This window comes from Anopheles merus, chromosome 2R (assembly GCF_017562075.2).
Source record: "Anopheles merus strain MAF chromosome 2R, AmerM5.1, whole genome shotgun sequence".
Taxonomy (NCBI): domain Eukaryota; kingdom Metazoa; phylum Arthropoda; class Insecta; order Diptera; family Culicidae; genus Anopheles; species Anopheles merus.
Genome location: NC_054082.1, coordinates 9,064,306 through 9,081,740, shown reverse-complemented (window position 1 = coordinate 9,081,740; position 17,435 = coordinate 9,064,306). Strand labels below are relative to the sequence as shown.

General features: G+C 46.2%; 1 protein-coding gene across 1 annotated transcript; it reads left to right on the top strand.

The window, feature by feature from the left end:
- The first annotated feature begins 3,359 nt into the window (after nucleotides 1-3,359).
- On the top strand, nucleotides 3,360-5,037 carry LOC121588830 (protein atonal). The gene has a single exon (XM_041907235.1). The coding sequence runs from the start codon at nucleotides 3,758-3,760 to the stop codon at nucleotides 4,691-4,693; it is 936 nt and encodes a 311-aa protein (XP_041763169.1). The 5' UTR covers nucleotides 3,360-3,757; the 3' UTR covers nucleotides 4,694-5,037.
- Nucleotides 5,038-17,435: the final 12,398 nt, after the last annotated feature.

Below are 17,435 nucleotides of genomic sequence, written 5' to 3'. Positions count from 1 at the left end.
GAGAGTGCGTCACTCGAAACGGTATAGCTCTTGCGGTTTGTCCTGCAATAGGGAGGAAGATCACGCCGTGTGTCTGCGTGATGGTCCATGCTGGGCAATCAATATCCGAGAATCGGAGGACGAAAAACGACACATAAATACGGGCGATATTTGGAAAGCGATTTTTCACACCCAACTCCACCCGTCGGTATCGGTTTCTCTTCGTTTGTATCGGGTCGGCATCGGACGAGGCAGCACGCTTCAAATGAGAACCGAGAGCGGGAGGATGTTTACTGTCTGTTATGTCCACATTTTTTCAGCTTAACGCTTATAACTGGTTGAGTTTTCCATTCTTCGTATTTTGTTTTACTGGTGGAGCATGAAATACAAGAGTGGCTGTTAAAAAAGGGATACCTTCTAGTTCGACTCCATAGTCAGTTAGAGTCCAACTGAGAGGGCAGGTGGTAAATATCCGTTCCGGTAAAAAAATATCTCAATTCTCCGAAACACATTGTTTTCAAATTAAACCTTTTTTTTTCCTATGAAACGACAATGAAACATTTGGTGCTTTGTGCATGCTTTGAGTTCTTTTTCTTTCGCATGATTGTTAAGACGTTTTCTGCTTAATGCTAAACGCCCTCGTGTATTGATATCCGAAAATATTGATTGCATTCCAGTATGGACACGGGTCGGGTAGGTTTCCTACGCAAAACGTATGAAAACTTTCGTTCTTCAGCACAGTGCTTCGTTCATTAGATAATTGAAGTACATTTTTTTCCTTTTCTTCGTTGAGATTTGGATGCATTTTTTATAGCCCCGATGTGAAGCGAAATCCGACGATAATTGATTGGCGATGCAGCGTTTTTGTACAGTTTGTTGGTTCAACATTGTAATCAAATTAATTTCCTCCGCTATCCACCCAGCACTTTCATTATAAAGCAAAGGCAAAAAAGCTAATAATCACTTGAAGAAACGTGCGCAAAAAAATAGTTCAAACAAGTGCCGTGTCGTTTATTGTGCTTTTCTTAACATTAAGTTTCATGCCCAGCAATATCCTTATATTTATTTGTTTCCCTTTACCTTGCCCCAATTTCCAAAGATGTAATTTTACATTAACGTTTCCCCATTCCGTTGGAACTGCTTGCAATGCCGATTGGTTCTTGGTACGATGCATTTACGGCATCTTGATATGCATTTCTCGATTGTACAACTTCATTTCAATAGCACTGTGCCACACTTGGCAGCGATAGTGCCATCCATTCGCACTATTTATGACCGACCGATAGGACGATCATCCCGGCCACACTCGGGCCTGTTGAGAAGTTATGCGAACCGTTTGTCGTCGTTCTCGAGCGAGGAGTGTAATAGACTGCTTGCACCAACCTTTGTCGGGGAGGTTCGAGGGTTCTGCTATCGTTTGGCAATGTGTATCTCAAAAGCAATGGTTCACATTCTTCTGAGCCGTTGTGCTTTTGCGAAGCTTTCTGGGTGTGAATGTGAAATATGCTTAAAATGCGATGATTCAAAGTAAGTGAGCAAGCTCGTCGGATTCAAGGCGTGAGCATTTGTGGATGAAATAATAGATTTGTAGCAATATTCTATTATTCCATCCCCATTTATTTTGATATGCAACTTACATATCAAACTTACAACTCACATTCAAATTAACATTAATTTGAAACAGGTACTTAACAAGCAATGATTACAAATAACAACAAATTGGGACACAAGAAAATGTCTATCCCTTCAATAAAACTCACGAATACAATATATTACATGTTCAAAACGCACGTGGCACAGAAAGGATACAATATTTCAAATATAACGTATTTATTAAAATGTACGATTCGAGTCCACTGTGCTTGATAGCTGCCGACCACTATGCTTCAACGGTCAAAATTCCCAGTTCAACTGTGGCAATCTGTACTTCAGCCCTTCTCTGTCTCTCTTTCTATTCTTTAGCGTAACGTAAAGGGCAATTTTAGCTCCTCCTTCTTTTCGTAACGCATCGCGTAACGCTTGCACAATGGAAGCGAAATGCAGAAAAATGCTTTAAATATTTAAATTCATTGCACAACTTGTTACGATTGGCAGTTTATCTTCTTTTTTATACATAGAGTTTTTTTAGTTAAGTATGAGTACACTTGTTTTAATATAAAAGGACTCTATAAAAGGGACCTAACAATTGTAGATTTGTCGTATATAAGTTTATCGAATAACATGTTGTTTTATCATGTTAAATAATGTATCACAATGCTTCTTAAGAAGAAAAATGACTATACAATTCAAATTTTAAACTCATTTTCCTTTTTTCACAACAAAATTACAATAAAAACATCAAATAAAAAAATATCGCAAAAAAATGTATCGAAGAAGTAAAAGTTACTTCTTTTTGACATCCTTTTCACATCCGGATATAACGGTCCTCAGTACGGGACAATTTTATTACTTCTAAACTGTTATTCGAACGGATAGATTCCAACAAATATCACTCCAATCCTTAACCCAAGACAACCCCATTAAAAATTAATTTTATTGATCACTGAAGAACTTTTTTTAGTCCGAGGACCACCATTTATTTCAAGCCTTCCTCACACACACACACACACACACACACCCGTCCAGTCACCCTCACACACCCGCGCCACAGCACCAAAACCTAACCCCTCTAACACGTGTTTAAACGATCCTGTTCCAAATTCGATCGCGCAGGGGCATGATGCCTGCGCGTGCCAGATGACTTACCAAACCGATGAGTTGTGCTGAAATTAGTCGAGCCGATCGGGCCCCTCGTGCCCATGTGTTGTCTCAAGATCCTTGAATGCGCACCATTGCTGCCTTCAATGTTCACCCAGAAGACCGTGACGAGGCTGTTGGGGTGCATGGCAACGGCATATCCGCAGGATCTTCTACTCCACCTCCAGGACATGGCATACGTGCGACCACAAATTCCTGGAACGCATCGTGGGTAATCGTTTGGTGCCTTCGCGCGGACGACCTAAGCACAAGACGTCATCTGCATCATTGTAGTTTTGCGCTTTGCAATTCTTGCATTAATTCACCAAATGCTTATTCCAAGTGCGCTTCTCGTTGCCCATTCGCACCGAGCAAAGTAGGCGCACTTGTTTCGGCCCTCCTGCCGGACTGGTAACGGCTTCAAATATCGTTCCTACTATCATTATTATTATTGCTTTGCCAGGGGGGAATTATTATAATATTCGATGCGTCTTTACTTCCCCTTTACGGTCCAACCCGGTACAAGCACACCTGATTGGCCGAACGGCACGTGCTTGGGAGGCTGCGATTCGTTTGGCTTGGCGTTAGCTTGCACACTGCACTGCCTTTCAGTTGCTATAGAAACGAAAGCCCGCTCCCCGGAGTGGGGATGAAGCCGAAGTGCCCGAGCTCGAAACGAACAATGGCAGGATGTTTCGATCTTGGGACGTTCGAGGGAAGGGTGGAAGAAAACAGAACGCACAACGGACCTGAAGCCTGAAGAATCAGGTGGATGAAGCAAAGGCCGTGAGCTCCGAAGCGTTCCGTAAGGGTATAAATACAAGCGGATTAAACCGAACCCGAAGTCATTGCGGAACGTACCCTTGCGAACGAAGCGTCTCGAACTCGTCTGCTGGAAAGATCCTGAAAAGCGTCCGGCCCGTGAATGTGTGCACAGTATTGACTGATCGGTGTTTGTTGGTGCCTTGCGTCAGTGTAAAGCATTCAGTGTTTTGAACAACTCCCGTGACGAAACGATTTAGCGAACAGATCGTGTTAAAAAATGACAAGTGAATTTGGCCGACACGCTCCCTTCTACTACTACGGCCACGAACCCGCATGCGGCAGTGTAAACGTCAAAATGGAACAGCTCGAAGTGCCATCATCCTTAGCCGAATCGAGCTACCTTAACTCGAGCTACTCGTACGCATCCAACACCGTCACCACCACCTCCGCCAACAACACCAACCTTGTGGCCCAATCGGCTGCACCCAATGTGGTGATACTGCCCGGCTTTATGGACAACTATCCGGACAGCTGGATGACCCCGAGCCCCTCGAGCTTTGGGTCGGAAAGCCCCGACTACTACTCGCTTGCCAACTCCCCCCAGCGTAGCTTCGTCGATGTGGAAGAGTACAAAGAAAACCTGATGGCCATGCAGCAGCAGAAACCCTCCCAGCTGCCGTCACTACTTCCCTCCGCCACACTTCCACTCTCACCACCACCACCACCACCACCACTCGCCACCGCACAAAGCCAAATCCACCCTGCCAGCAATGGTTGCAGCACATCACCGCCCACCCCTAACCTGCCGGTGAAAAAGCGCCAGTACAACCGGAAACCAAAAGCGAAACCGGAACCACCGAGCGGTGCCGAAACGGATGCCACCTCCCGCGCCGACCTGTCCTGTCTCACCTTCCCCAAGAGTCTGTTCCCCAGGGCGGCAGACCCGAACAACGTGCACTCCGAGGGCACCACCGGCGGCGCTGTCGGTGTGATCGGCAAGCGGAAGCGCAAACAGGTCCCACCCCAGATCAAGAAGAAGCGCCGGCTGGCGGCGAACGCACGCGAACGGAAGCGGATGCAGAACCTGAACGATGCGTTCGATCGGCTGCGCCAGTATCTGCCCTCGCTCGGGAACGATCGGCAGCTGTCCAAGCACGAGACGCTCCAGATGGCACAGACCTACATTACGGCGTTGTGTGATCTGCTGCAGTAGTAGTCGCGCCTGTTGCCTTTGGGCGAAGGTTCTGGGAGGCTGCATCCCCTTTTGTACAGTCCACGGGGTGTGTTGGAAGCCTGCGGTGAAACGTATACAGCGAACAAAACCTAAAACGAGGCTACATTTTCTTCCCCTTACCAGCCCCGAAAGCTCGCTTCCGTACGCTTTCGGGGAGCTTTCTTTGGGATATTCTGTGGGGCGACGCACTGGGTGAATGATGCACCGGCGATAGCAATAAGGTTAAGTTTGAAGTGTAAAAAAACAAAACAAAACTGAAACAACAATGTTAAATTATTTGTCTACTGTTACTTTTATTAATATTATTGATTAGTTATTAGCGAATAAAACAAACTACAAGTATGAACATTATACCTCTATGTATGTGTGTGTGTATTTATTGTTTGATATTTAACGCTTATTTCAGCTCAGTTTCCTCTCAATACAGCGGGTAATTCCCAACCTTGAAATCGATCGCTTGCTCCCTAAGGCTTAAGAATTCTTCACCCAAAACGGTCCTCCAGTGTTTGAAGGTGACTGACTGACTTGTGCTAGCGGGTTAACTTTCTCACGGCACTCACTCTACCAAAGCTGCGGGTTGCGTTGAGATGACCGGGCCGCTGTATACCGCTAATGATAAACATTGACCAAATGCAAAGAAAGGGTGCGAATAAAGCAGAAGAAAAAAAAACACACACACACATCCGAAGAGGACCGTTTTTACGTTGCATAAGGGTTCTTGAGCGAAAGAAAAACCCCGTACGGAGATGAATTTTAAACAACGCTGGGTTCGTTCCTCTTGGCTGTACGGCCAAGTTACTGCAGGCAGAGGAGAGGGAGCTAGCAAAAACGCCGTTAAGCGATTTGGTCGGTGCAAACGGGGGTTGACGGGGGTTTTACCATTTAAATTATTGCTAATTTTGGTTAGTTTTTACTGCGGAGCAGACCTTTGAAGGATGCTTTCAGTTAAGTTTATCAGCTCTAGATATGCAGGAACTTTGGAGCTTCAAGAAAAATACACAAGATATCTATAAAGACTCCCTAATAAATGTATAAACCTTGCAAATTAGAAGCAAGATGTAACAAGCGCGCTGCAAATAATGATCTAGTAGCCAACCTGTCAACGACCACCCCGACCGCTGGCTTCCCGTTGTCAAACAACACTGTCACAACAAACGAGCTGCAAATTTCCCCTAAGCGGTAAGTACTTAGTACCTGTTAACGCAATTGCAGGTTTCAATTCACACAAACGGGCAGGTACGGGAAAGGCCAGGCCTTTTCAGACCCTTTGGGTGACATTATCCGTTGTTGCCTTCTTGTCCATTCTACCCCTGCAGTGCGGCCCAGGACATTGTCGGCAACCGACAAAGCGACATCCCGCCAAGACGCCCTTGCCAGTAATCGACTTTACGGCGTCGTTTGGCGAACTTTTTGCTGCCACGCGCTTCCATTGATCCTTTTTCGGGTTTTTTTTTCGGTGGTTCGGGTTCGGGTGGTTTGCGGAATACTTGTGGCATCATAAATTATGCTGCAATCGTTGGGCGGACGTCCGATTCGAAGCCGGTCCATATTTTGCGCAATTAAAACTGCTCCGTCACACCCTCCCTGAGCGGTGCCGAGTTGCAGTTCAGTTCATTGAGCGCAGCTTGGATGGATGAGAAGTCAATATTTGCTCGCATTTGGGTGCCTGTACTGCGAGATGGTGCTGGCTGGCGCCGCTTACACCCGCCTACTTCGGTAAGGATCGGTTACAAAAACGCCAAACGCTCATCGCTAATGATGGCTGGTCGGTTGGTTGGGCCGAGGATCGTGACTCGAGAGAAAGCAACACTTTCCCTGAGGTGTCCATAGTTTGGCCAACGGTCAGGGACTGTGTCCGTTTTGTTGGGTATAATGATCATCGACTTTGAAGGATCCTGCTCTTGACAGGATGTAGGAGGGGTTGGCTACGGGTGCGATCCGTCTAGAAGTCATTTTGCTACATTAGCATGCTCCAGATCTTTGAAAACTTTAACAATATAGGTTGTGGAATAGAACCATAATCTGTTGAAGTGTTTTAAAGCTAGTTTTTCCAGGAAAATCTGTAACCAAACGGAGCTCTATATTTATCTCCACTTAGAAATGGATAGCAAATCTCATAAACCTCAACACACTCAATCATGTTCTTTTGTAACATTGAAACCATCCATTGTTCTGTTTGACAGTAGCAAACTCTTCAAAAACTCCAACATATCTCTCCTAAATCGTTTTCCGGGTAGCAGTGTTTTTTTGCTCGATCATTATTATTTTATTGATCCCATTTGTGATCTTCAGCCTGTTCGATACGCACCAATATGTTACACCAACCGAAAGCTCGTCGTACGCCTGTCGTACGCTTCCGATTCGCTCGTCTATGTTGTGCCCAGAGCGCTAAGAAAGATTCCTTTTTTCTTACTGCTCCGTGTGTCTAGGTGCTCGCGAACAGATCACAGCTGTGCGCAACAGCAGCTCCGGTGTGCGTCGTGTGCCCAGAAACATCCCAGAGTCTATTTCCTCCGTTTTTTCCTGTTTGTGCTGCTGTTGTTTTGTAACTTTTTCACTACATTTCTCTTCCGTTTGTCCCTAACCAATGCTGCAACATCATGCAGATACGAGCAAGAAGTCACGCACATGTTGCTTTAATATTACCAACGTCTTTGTAGTCTGTTTTTCCTTCCATTTCTTTCATTACCGTTTTTTTTTTTTTGGTTGGTTCAAAAAGAATCAAATGAATTACAACAACTGCATCATAAAAAAACACAAATCCTATTTCATCAAAACTAGTGATCACAATTCTTGGGGGCGATCATAAGGAAGTTGAAATAATTGCATTAATTTTTCTTTCGCTTTTTTGGCTTCTTTCAAAACTGACCAATTTTTTAAGAAGTTACAAAATTTGGGAAGCTATCTTTTGTTTTGCAAACAAAGCATCTGGCTGCAAAGGACCCGGAACGGGAGGCGCTAAGAATAGCGCCGCCCTGCAAACAATTTTTTTTTATTATTCAAAACCGACCACCAAAAGTGACCACCACAGAAGAAAGAACAAAGAGCCTCGGTCACAGTGGCCATATTTTGGGACTCTATTATCGGTTGAAATCATGCACAAGCCCTAGAAGCAGCAAGGATCTATCGGATCTAAACCACCAAGATGCGTGAAAAATGAGAAGAACAAAATGCGCAAAGCGGGTGGTATACCACCACTGGACAAAAGGAGCACAATAACATGCAAAACCCCGCTGATTGAGGTCCGCATAGATCGGAGGGAAGTTGCCCTCATGCCCAGCGTGCAATTAGGATGGTCAGTGGCGGCTCTTTTCTTTTTCTATGCTGTGCTGTGGTGTGTGTGTGGTTTGCGCTACTGGGATTTTTGATTGATTTGCCTTTGATACACGATACAATTGCTTGGAAACATCCTTGCGCCAGTCGGCGTGTTTTCAAAACATCACCGCCAGGATCCGAGCTAAGAAGAGGAAAGGAAAAATTAATATCTCCTACAGGACTTTCATTAGATCCATCATGCAATCGTGCATGTTTCGATAAGTATTGATATCATTTGAACCGATTACTAACCCTTCCCTGGCCGTATCCTTGGAGTGTCCGTCTCAGGTGTGGCTGGGTGCTGGTTGTGATTCAGATTTGTACCACACCATATGTCCAAGGCGGGTTTCGGGTTTTCAGTCAGTCAGGACCTGAAGGGGTTGCACCGATTCAGGATGCACAAATGTTTTCGTCGAGTTTGAGTGAGTTTTTTTTTGTTGTTCTGTCCCCCGGGGTGGTTCATTTTTTTTTGTCCTATTCACCTTCGGCTCTTCTACTTTGTTACCTTTGCAGCCTTACGCAACACGTGCGTAGAGCGCCAAATGCCGCCACGGGAGAAAAGGGTGTTTTGTTTTGCCCCGTCCTTTCGAGCGCGAGGTGTACCACATGTTATCGAAAAACGATGATTGAGGCAGGCGCAGAGTTGCTGCGATGGCAGTAGTTTAATTGTTTAAGGCGTTCGGGAGATTTCCTTCCGAATGCGTCAGTAGCTAATAGTTTGAGCCCTTTTCGAGGAGTGAGTATTGATTTAGATTGTATTTGGAGAGAGAGAGAGAGAGAGAGAGAGAGAGAGCAACATTTTTTCAGTATTTTTTGTTTTAAATTTCATGCAAATTAGTCTAAATTTAATGCAAACTTACCAACTACAAATCATCCTCATAAAGAGTTGAATAAAGTAATTCTACAAGTCATTAGTTGCTTCCTTATGAGCAGGAAATAAATATTCTTCTTGCGCTAATCTATTCCTAAGTTAGTTCTCCTTTTTCTTTGCTCTAAACCCATTCTTCACGGTGCTGTCAGTGGAAAGGCAACGGTTCTGTGCGAGCAGTAATGCACCGAAACCACTCATTTGTTTGAAATGAATTAAAAAAAGAAACCCCAAACCCACAAAGGAAGGAAGTAATCTTTCCCGTTGAGTCTTTCTGTTTTCCGTAACTTTTCACGGTGCATTATTCCTCGCGCGGGATAAACACTTACTCAAAACCCCCAACGAGCCGTGTGAGCAGCCACATCGTTCGGTATGGCACTGCCGCATTATCCCCGCCAGCCCACCCTTACCAGTGACCTTAACCAGCGCACCGACAATTATCGTTTAACCCGCGCTCCGGGTTCCCGAAAAGTGCCCAAATAATCGGCAACCACTGCAGGCAGTGGTACCCTAATTTGCCTGTCAGACAAGTCACCGAAACGGTGCAGGATGCGTCTTCCGCTGCACCAGAGCCGGCCGCAGCTAATGGTTGCCCGTGGCTGCGCTTTTGGACATGTTTCCCTGCGGCTCATCCGCCTTTTTTCACATACTTTTCACTGCGCGCGTGTGTGTGTGTGTGTGTTTTTATTCGGCAAGCGCGATTATCGATAATCGCAGTTCCCGGCGCAGTTCCCCAGCAAAGTGAAACCGCTTCCCTTTTGCTGCCGTCTCCTACTGCGGAAGCTGCCACCGGAACGGGCGAGAAAGACCATGCCAAGCCAAGGATGAATGGCCGTACCTTGGTTGGACTTTCTTCCACACACTTACACCGAATCGCATCCCCCCTTGAGTTTCCGATGTGGCACTACCGACCATCGTTTCGGAATCACGAAATTACGCTCGACTGTTCGGTTGGGTTTGTGGGGTGTTTTCGCTTAAATTATCGGACGAGCCCAGTGCCTGATCTTGAAGATCCCTTAATTCACCTTCCCAGGTCCTGGTAAAGTCAATGCGCGCGGGAATGATGTTGGGTTTTTGGGGCTGTTGTGTGTATACTTTTTTGTGTGTAATGAAAGGAGAAAAATAACAGTCACAGTGGGTTTGATTGGAAGTGCGGGTTGAACGTAGAGTGAGCGACAGTACGCTGCGTATTCATTCAATCGGGCGAATCGGTTTTGGTTCACAGTTTGGTGCGTTGCTTAATGCTGTGTGGGAATGTAGTGTTAGTTTCTGAAGGGATAATTTGTCGATCGCTGAAACGGAGGAGCGCCTGAAGAACTCTTTCCCTCTTCTTCACACTGCCCCAGCCCGTGAGAACTTACCCCAACAATCGTTTGTTTCAAAGCTGCAATTGATGGACTTTTTTTGAACGTGCAGATCGTCCTTTCACCCCGAAAGGACACTCCACACTGATCAGAACTGACGTCCCAATGGGTAAAAACGGGGCTGGGAACAAGATGACGACAAAAAGAAGCTTGAAGCGATCATCATCACCTACTTGGCAGAAGAACACTCCGAACACACGCATCTCCGTATCTTGTTAAGCTAATGAGAATCCACTTTTGCGCTCGGCTTTGCATGCGCAAACGGAACGAATCTTCTAATCAATGGTGCGCTCTAATCACTGCTAGCATCCAGCACTGGGACTTCCACTTTAACTTGTTACGACCACTTGCCCGACATCTTCTAACCAAACCCCCTAGAAGCCGTTCTCCCCAAAGGACCCCGAAGTAACGTCTCATTAGAGATTAGGCTAGGCTTCATGAATAATACTTTGTAATTTGAGCGCTTCCCATTACCCGCTGCTTGACCGACCGGCACGAGTCGCGTGTACCGAGCGTGACTTTAGACGTGCGTGCTCAAATCGATAGAGCAAATTGGCCGCACACAAACGAGCGGGTTAGAACAGAAACAACAACCAAAAAAAGTCGAGCAAGTGAAGAAAAGGGGTAACACAATGGGTCCAGAACTGGGGTGGAGCTTGACATCGGGTGGAAAACAGAGACCGCCTGTTACGACCTGTTTAGAGCCTAATGATGGTCATTGTTAGTGAGTGCGGTTGGCACCGAATGATTAGAATGAGACACATCCAGTTCCTTCATCGCTTTGCAAGATGCCGACACCCAGAGCCCGTAGGCTGCTCGTACATCTTTCCAGTACCTCCCGGGGAGATGTGTTATATTAATCAGGCGACCGGCGGATCAGTGAAACGAATCCATTCTAAGCGGCAGCATACAGTCGATGATCTTCAAAGCAGGTTGTAGAAAACTGATATTATAGCAGTAACTACAATAAGTTTGAATATCCTTGACCGAGTCTTCAAATAATACAAGTTCCGGTGGAAGAATGCAGTGCATCAATCTTCTTTCCCAATATCCGCTAGTCCCTTTTTGGGGTGCTTTTGTTTACTCTACGAAGGTGGTCTTTTGACGCCGACACCGAAATTAATTAAGGACATCGGCACGGTACGGCAATTAAACACATTTAGCGTGCTTTGCTAATGATGATGAGTGCGGAAAGCCCGCTACCCCTTGGGCAGGATATCTCCGGAAGAAGTAATTTTCAAAGACGCGGCCCTTGATGATTGCTACTTGGAGGACCCGTAGAATGATGATCCGTTCGGTGCCATTATTCGCTCGTTAGGATCGATGGCTAAAGTAAGGAGATAGAGCCAAAGACAATCAACAAGACTGTGACTGCGAGTCCGGTGTTCTTGCGATATTGCAGACTACTCTCGAGCTGTTCTCACGTCTCGTCATGCGAGACGGCTTACCGTTGCAGTGGACGTTCTGATCCAGTCGAGTCTGATCGATTTGAGCCTCGGTTGAACGGTACCGGTCCCAGGACCACCGGTACGGTGCTGGTAAGGCTGATAAAGAAGTTCCCAAATCGCTTGGGTAACCAATCCTCGGGGTTTTGGCTTTGGGAAGATGCTTGGGAAGGATTAAATTACACGCAATTTGACTTACTGCACCTTGATCATCGTGTCTTCTGTTTCGTCGCGCTTCTACCTACCTGCACAGACAGGATACAGGCTGAAGATCTTGCGCCATTTAAATCCTTTGCTTGTTATGCGTAGGTCAACAACACCTGATCCGCAACTGCGCTCCCCGTACCCTTTGCACGCTGATCGCACGATCAAGCCCCGTTGCTTGTTTGAACCGCGAAACGAAGCCGAGTTACGATCTGCGCCGTAGGAAAGTCTGCCAAAAAAGAAACCCAAAGCGTATCCAATAGCAACGGTCATGTTCTCGTGCTTTTGAAGTCCTTCCCAGCGCAGCAGAAAGGATGCTGCGAAGAGGAAAGAAATCGTGCGTAAAAGTTCCACGCACCACGCACCTTTCAACCACAAAACACCTCCTGCGAGTCACGGCACGCCAGGACCAGCCAACAAAAGGAACGGCACCACCGGAATCCGCTTTTGTCTGTCCGGGCGGGTGGCACCTTTACGTCAAACAAATTTATTAAGTGAGAAAATTTCTCCCCATGCGTAAATCACAACAAAGACCGGCCCACCCGACCCGGCCGGTTCGATCCTGGTGGCCGCGGTTCGGTTGTGCCGAACCAGTTTCCTTTGCTCCTTCAAAGGGTCCTCGTCCTCGAATGATGCATCTTTTGTTTCGTTTGGGACACCCGACCGTGTCGCGGATGCTTTTGTGCGGATCGGAGGATCAGTGTGGCTGGAGCGTGTAAGGACAGCGTGATGGAATATTAATTGTCCGTTGCAACCGTGGCCAATTTTATCGCTTTATTAGACTGTGCACCACGCGAGAGTGTGGCCGTTTCTCTGTGGATCTGGAGCATCTGGAACCACCGGGGCGTGTTGGGTTCAAAGCCAACGTTACCGCCAATGCCCGCGTTCGGTCAATACAATCATATCCCGCTGACCAGTTCGATCGATGAACAAAGCGTTCCAAGCCACGGTTATGCTCATCTAAATATTAGCAGGGATCCTTATGGGATCCGTGCATAGCACAAGAAATGCATTAGGGAATGATTCGTTTTTTTTTTCAGTATGCTTAATCCAAATTGAAACAACGCACTGTTCTCAAAACTGCTCGACAACATCAACATGGGATGGGGTGTGCAAAAACATCATGTAAAACGCGTTCCTTCCCTTGCGCATTGCGCTATACGCCTTCGGGCTATTTAAAGGAATGTACTCTTTTCGGGTAAACGCAGCTCACCCTTGTGCTCAAACGCACATAATTACCAGTATACACTTGTTTTTACAGGCCCCGGGGTAGGCAGGGCTTACCGGGCGAGCTGGTAAATCGGTTGTAATGCCATGTACACCGATCGCTTCAATAAAGCAATTCTTTCGACATTATTCTTTAGGCTATTTGTACGTTCTTATTCAATTAGGATGGGGTTGTTTGAACTGTTGCGTTGAAACAATTACGGCACGCTGTTCGTTACTCGTTTGGTGTTTTTTTAATGCGTTACGCACTGCCAAAAAATGTGAGGCATTGAACATGATGGTAATTGATTTGGTGAGGGCATTTTACTGAGTTTAGATGTTACTCCGCGTACCTTCATAAATTGAACAGCCTTAAAGTATGCAATCCGCTTAACAAAAGCGCATTTTTCTTACTTTATTTTATTTTTTTTTAATTAAAAATTAAATAAAATCAGTTGTTAATAAAGGTGTCAAATGCTTCAAATAACATTAGAACACAATCTTGTTGTTCCTTCCTCTCACCGTAGATTGGAATCCACTCATATTGCTCTGCATAACCTGCAACTAATGGAATGGAAGATGTCTGACCCTCTATTCCAATATCTGCGTGCCTTCGTGCAACCCTACGGCAACCGGATTCTTTGCACCTTCGCTTCGTTCAATCAGAAACCACCTGAGCGGCAAAACAATGACAAGAATGGTAGGAATGTCTGGGCGGCTCAGATCACACTCAGGCCCGCCCGCCCGACCCGTGTACTTGTTTAGCATAATGGCTTCTAAATGTGCGCGTTCGCGCCCCCTCCCGTTGCGTACCGTTACCAGCGCGACCGTACCGCATACCGAACGGCTCGATTGCTGGAGCCGAGCACTTGTGAGCAGCCTCTGTTGGCCTGCCAGCGCTCAATAGCGTGCCGTGATATGACCGCTTAAAGTGATCTTAGACCGCCCCATCATGCCGATTGCTCGATTGCCGGGAGACTCCAACCGCCCCGAAGAGGCTACCTGTTCAAAAGTGCAAAATCGTCATTAGAAAAAAGAGACGCTTACACCGACACATGCGTTTGTGGACAAAGGAGACACGCGAGAGAGAGGTATTGGATATTGGGAGATGGAAAACCTTTTTTGGGAAGGTGTTAAATTATCTTTTAATTTGTTAAATTCGACAGTCGGCAATCGCAAGATGTTCGCCAATCGCGCAAGAGAGTGTGGCATGAGGCTCGTTTTTCTTTTGGTCGTTTTTCTTGAAGCATTCTCGACCAGTTGGCATCTTAAATATAGAGCCATCAATCATACTTTGTACCGCACGCATCACCGAACGCACAATGTTGTCTAAGGCAGTACAAATGGGGCTCAATCGCCGCGAAGCAACCTGTTCCGGAAGCGTCGGTCAGTTTTTGTGCATCGAGCAACGTGCAAATCACGGCATGGCAACTGATTGCCGAGGACCTGGCAATTAGACCGTTGTGCGGCAGTTAGTGAACAACCGTTTGCGTCGACACCGATACCTCCCAAATGCCGCCTGTCAGGGACAGTTTTCTGAGCTGGTTGAGCGGGCTCTTCCTCTACCAGGGCCGTTAACGCATCGTCAATCTATCGAACGATCGTAATTGGTCGGACAAAATGCCGACGTGCCGTGGAGATGATCCGCTTTGGCGATTTAATCTCCGGGCGCGGGCGCCTTTCATCCTCTCGGACGCTGCCCTTGTTAGGACGCTGCCCTCAACAGTAACGGAGTGATGAAAACCGTGCACTTTACTGTCGGAAACCCCTCGGCGCTAATGCGTTCGATCTGTTTCGGGGTTTCTGGGCCCGTTCTGGAGCGCTGGTGCGAGTTGCATTAGTGCGAATTGGATCATTATCGCTACATCTTTTAAACTAATGCAAGTTCCTCGAAAACTGAATCTCGGTCCGACTGTCGACAGCAGCAGGTCCTTCGCTCGTAAGCTGGCGTGGATTGGCGTTCTCTCACCCTTGCACGTTGTACCTGGCTTCCAGCAGGACGAAGGGACGAACTTCAGCGCCACCAGAAGACGCCGTACACACTCACGCCGCACACCTCAAGTAGAGCCACTTCATAATGTCTCAATTTTGTTTGTTTTTCAAACTCCCCTTTCCTCCTCCTAACAGAAGCCCTCCTTTCTCCTTACAAACACACCTTTGCTTTTCGATTCCCATGAAAACTCAATTCATCACCCTTTCATCAAGTTTCTCTAGATTTCCATCATCCTTGCTTCATCGTCATCATCGCACCGCAACCCGGTAAAGCGATCCAGTTTCGAAGGGCCAAACCGCGGGACCCTTCAAGCATCACAATCGATTAAATCCTACCCCCGGCTGCCTCACGCCACTATCGTCTGTTGTGCAGCGCGATGAGAAAATTATTACCGCGGCAACAAGAAACCCCTTTTCTCAATAATCTCAACCGTGCCTGGCGTGAAACTTCGCGGCACTTTCGTCAGCTTCGGTGCCGGTAACACATATCGCACCCTCGTTTAATCCTTCTGGTCCTCAGGGTCCTCTGGGTCCTCTGGGTCCTCTGTTTTCGGTTAAACAAACAAAGCCCATTTCCGAATCCTTCCCACTTGCACGCTTGCCCACGATCACCACACGATAACGGGCCGATCTTTACGCGCTGCTTTCGCTGTGGATGATGATGATTGAAGCTTTTGCAGCAAATTGGCAGGTTGCGCAAGCGAATCGCTTCTACGGCAGCGCAGCAGGTTTCCTCGAGGCGTGCGCTATGGTGTCGTTTGGATTGAGGGAAACCCTTCAGAGGGATACAAGTGGTGTTGCCGGATGTAAGGATTATGATTAGCTTAATAAACTGCCCTGCAATCGGGACTGCGATTGGGATTGAATTGAGGTGATTGAGTAAAACGGCAAATTATAGGCCGCGTCGTGTTTGGGTTCGCAGTTTCGGTGTTACCTTATGGGTTCAGGTTGTTTTTTTCTTTGGCGATGACGATTCTAATGAAAAAAAAAATAAAAAGAAACACGTTTTATACACTATCAATTAGTTTCTGAGGTACTTTTTAAACTTGCCCTCATTTGAGATAGAAACAGATATAAAAGTCATAAAAATTAAAACCAAACAATTAAAACGAACGTGAAGTATGCTATATGGTTATTTAGTTGAGTATAGACCATAATGGGTAATGAGAACACAAGTACAAGATCTGAAGAGTAATCTATTCATCTCTACTTAAGATCAAACTGAGGCAAAGTCCTTTATGAACTATTTTTTTAAAAGCAACGACTAAGTGCCTCAATAATACTAGTATTGCTGAAATTGGGCGATTTATTGTGCATGAAAAGTTCATAAACATATCGTTCCTCAATGTATGGGGTGAAACCCGTTTTCATCTGGTTAATCCCAACAGAAACAAGGTTAAATCTCATAGCCTGAGGTTATTGTTGAACAAACCGGTTATCGCAAATGACAATATTTAATCAAATGCTTACCATTTAAAGGCTATCCTAAAGAGGATATTAACATGATGAAATTTGAATAGCTTTACTTGTCTTGAAACTAGACCACATTAATAAGCTGTTTGTAGAACATAATGAAATACCTTCCACCAATGTGTACCAATGGTCAACTCCTTTTCTGGGCGGTCACAATAAAATACTAATAACCTTTGAACCTTTAGACTCGAACCTGGAAAACGATCAATACCGATTATTGAATCGATCCTTTGTCCCGGAGAACAAACGCTTAAAATCTTGACCACCGCCTTTGAAAGAGAAATTTCTCTTCCCAATATCTAAAATTACGCCCCTAAACCGCCAATCTAAAACTCATTTCTACGAACCGGACCACTCATATATCCACCCTCATTCCACTGGCGCATCCTTCTTATTGCCCTTGATTTATAACTCTATTGGCTCCGTCCCGTTCCGTACGGCCGCGGTCCACTGCCAAGCGTCGTACCGCCTGCGTTAAACGGTGCTCACCGAATCGGGGTCATCGATAAATTTTATCGAATTTTAGCGTAACCACCAAACCCCGGGTCCCAAATCGTGCCCGGTGGTCCTGCTTTGCCTTTATGTCACTCCTGCCCCTCGGCTCTGTGTAACCAGTTTCACGGTCCGAAGCGAAATCCCAATCGAAACGAATGATACGCTTCTTTTCTTTTCTTTTAAAAAAAGGCTAAGTGGTAAGCAGCATTGTTGTTGCGGTCACTTTTCACACCTTCCGATCTGCTGAAAGCTTAACGGTAACTGCTTCTCTTTAGTGCCGAACTGACCATCTCCAAGACGTGTATGCTATATCTGCCTGTGATAGCATCGAGAACATTTCCAGAGCTTTCCAGTCTGCT

What these genes read in the sequence shown, in the direction of transcription:
- LOC121588830 (XM_041907235.1), top strand. Translation starts at nt 3,758, where the DNA reads ATGACAAGTGAATTTGGCCGACACGCTCCCTTCTACTACTACGGCCAC.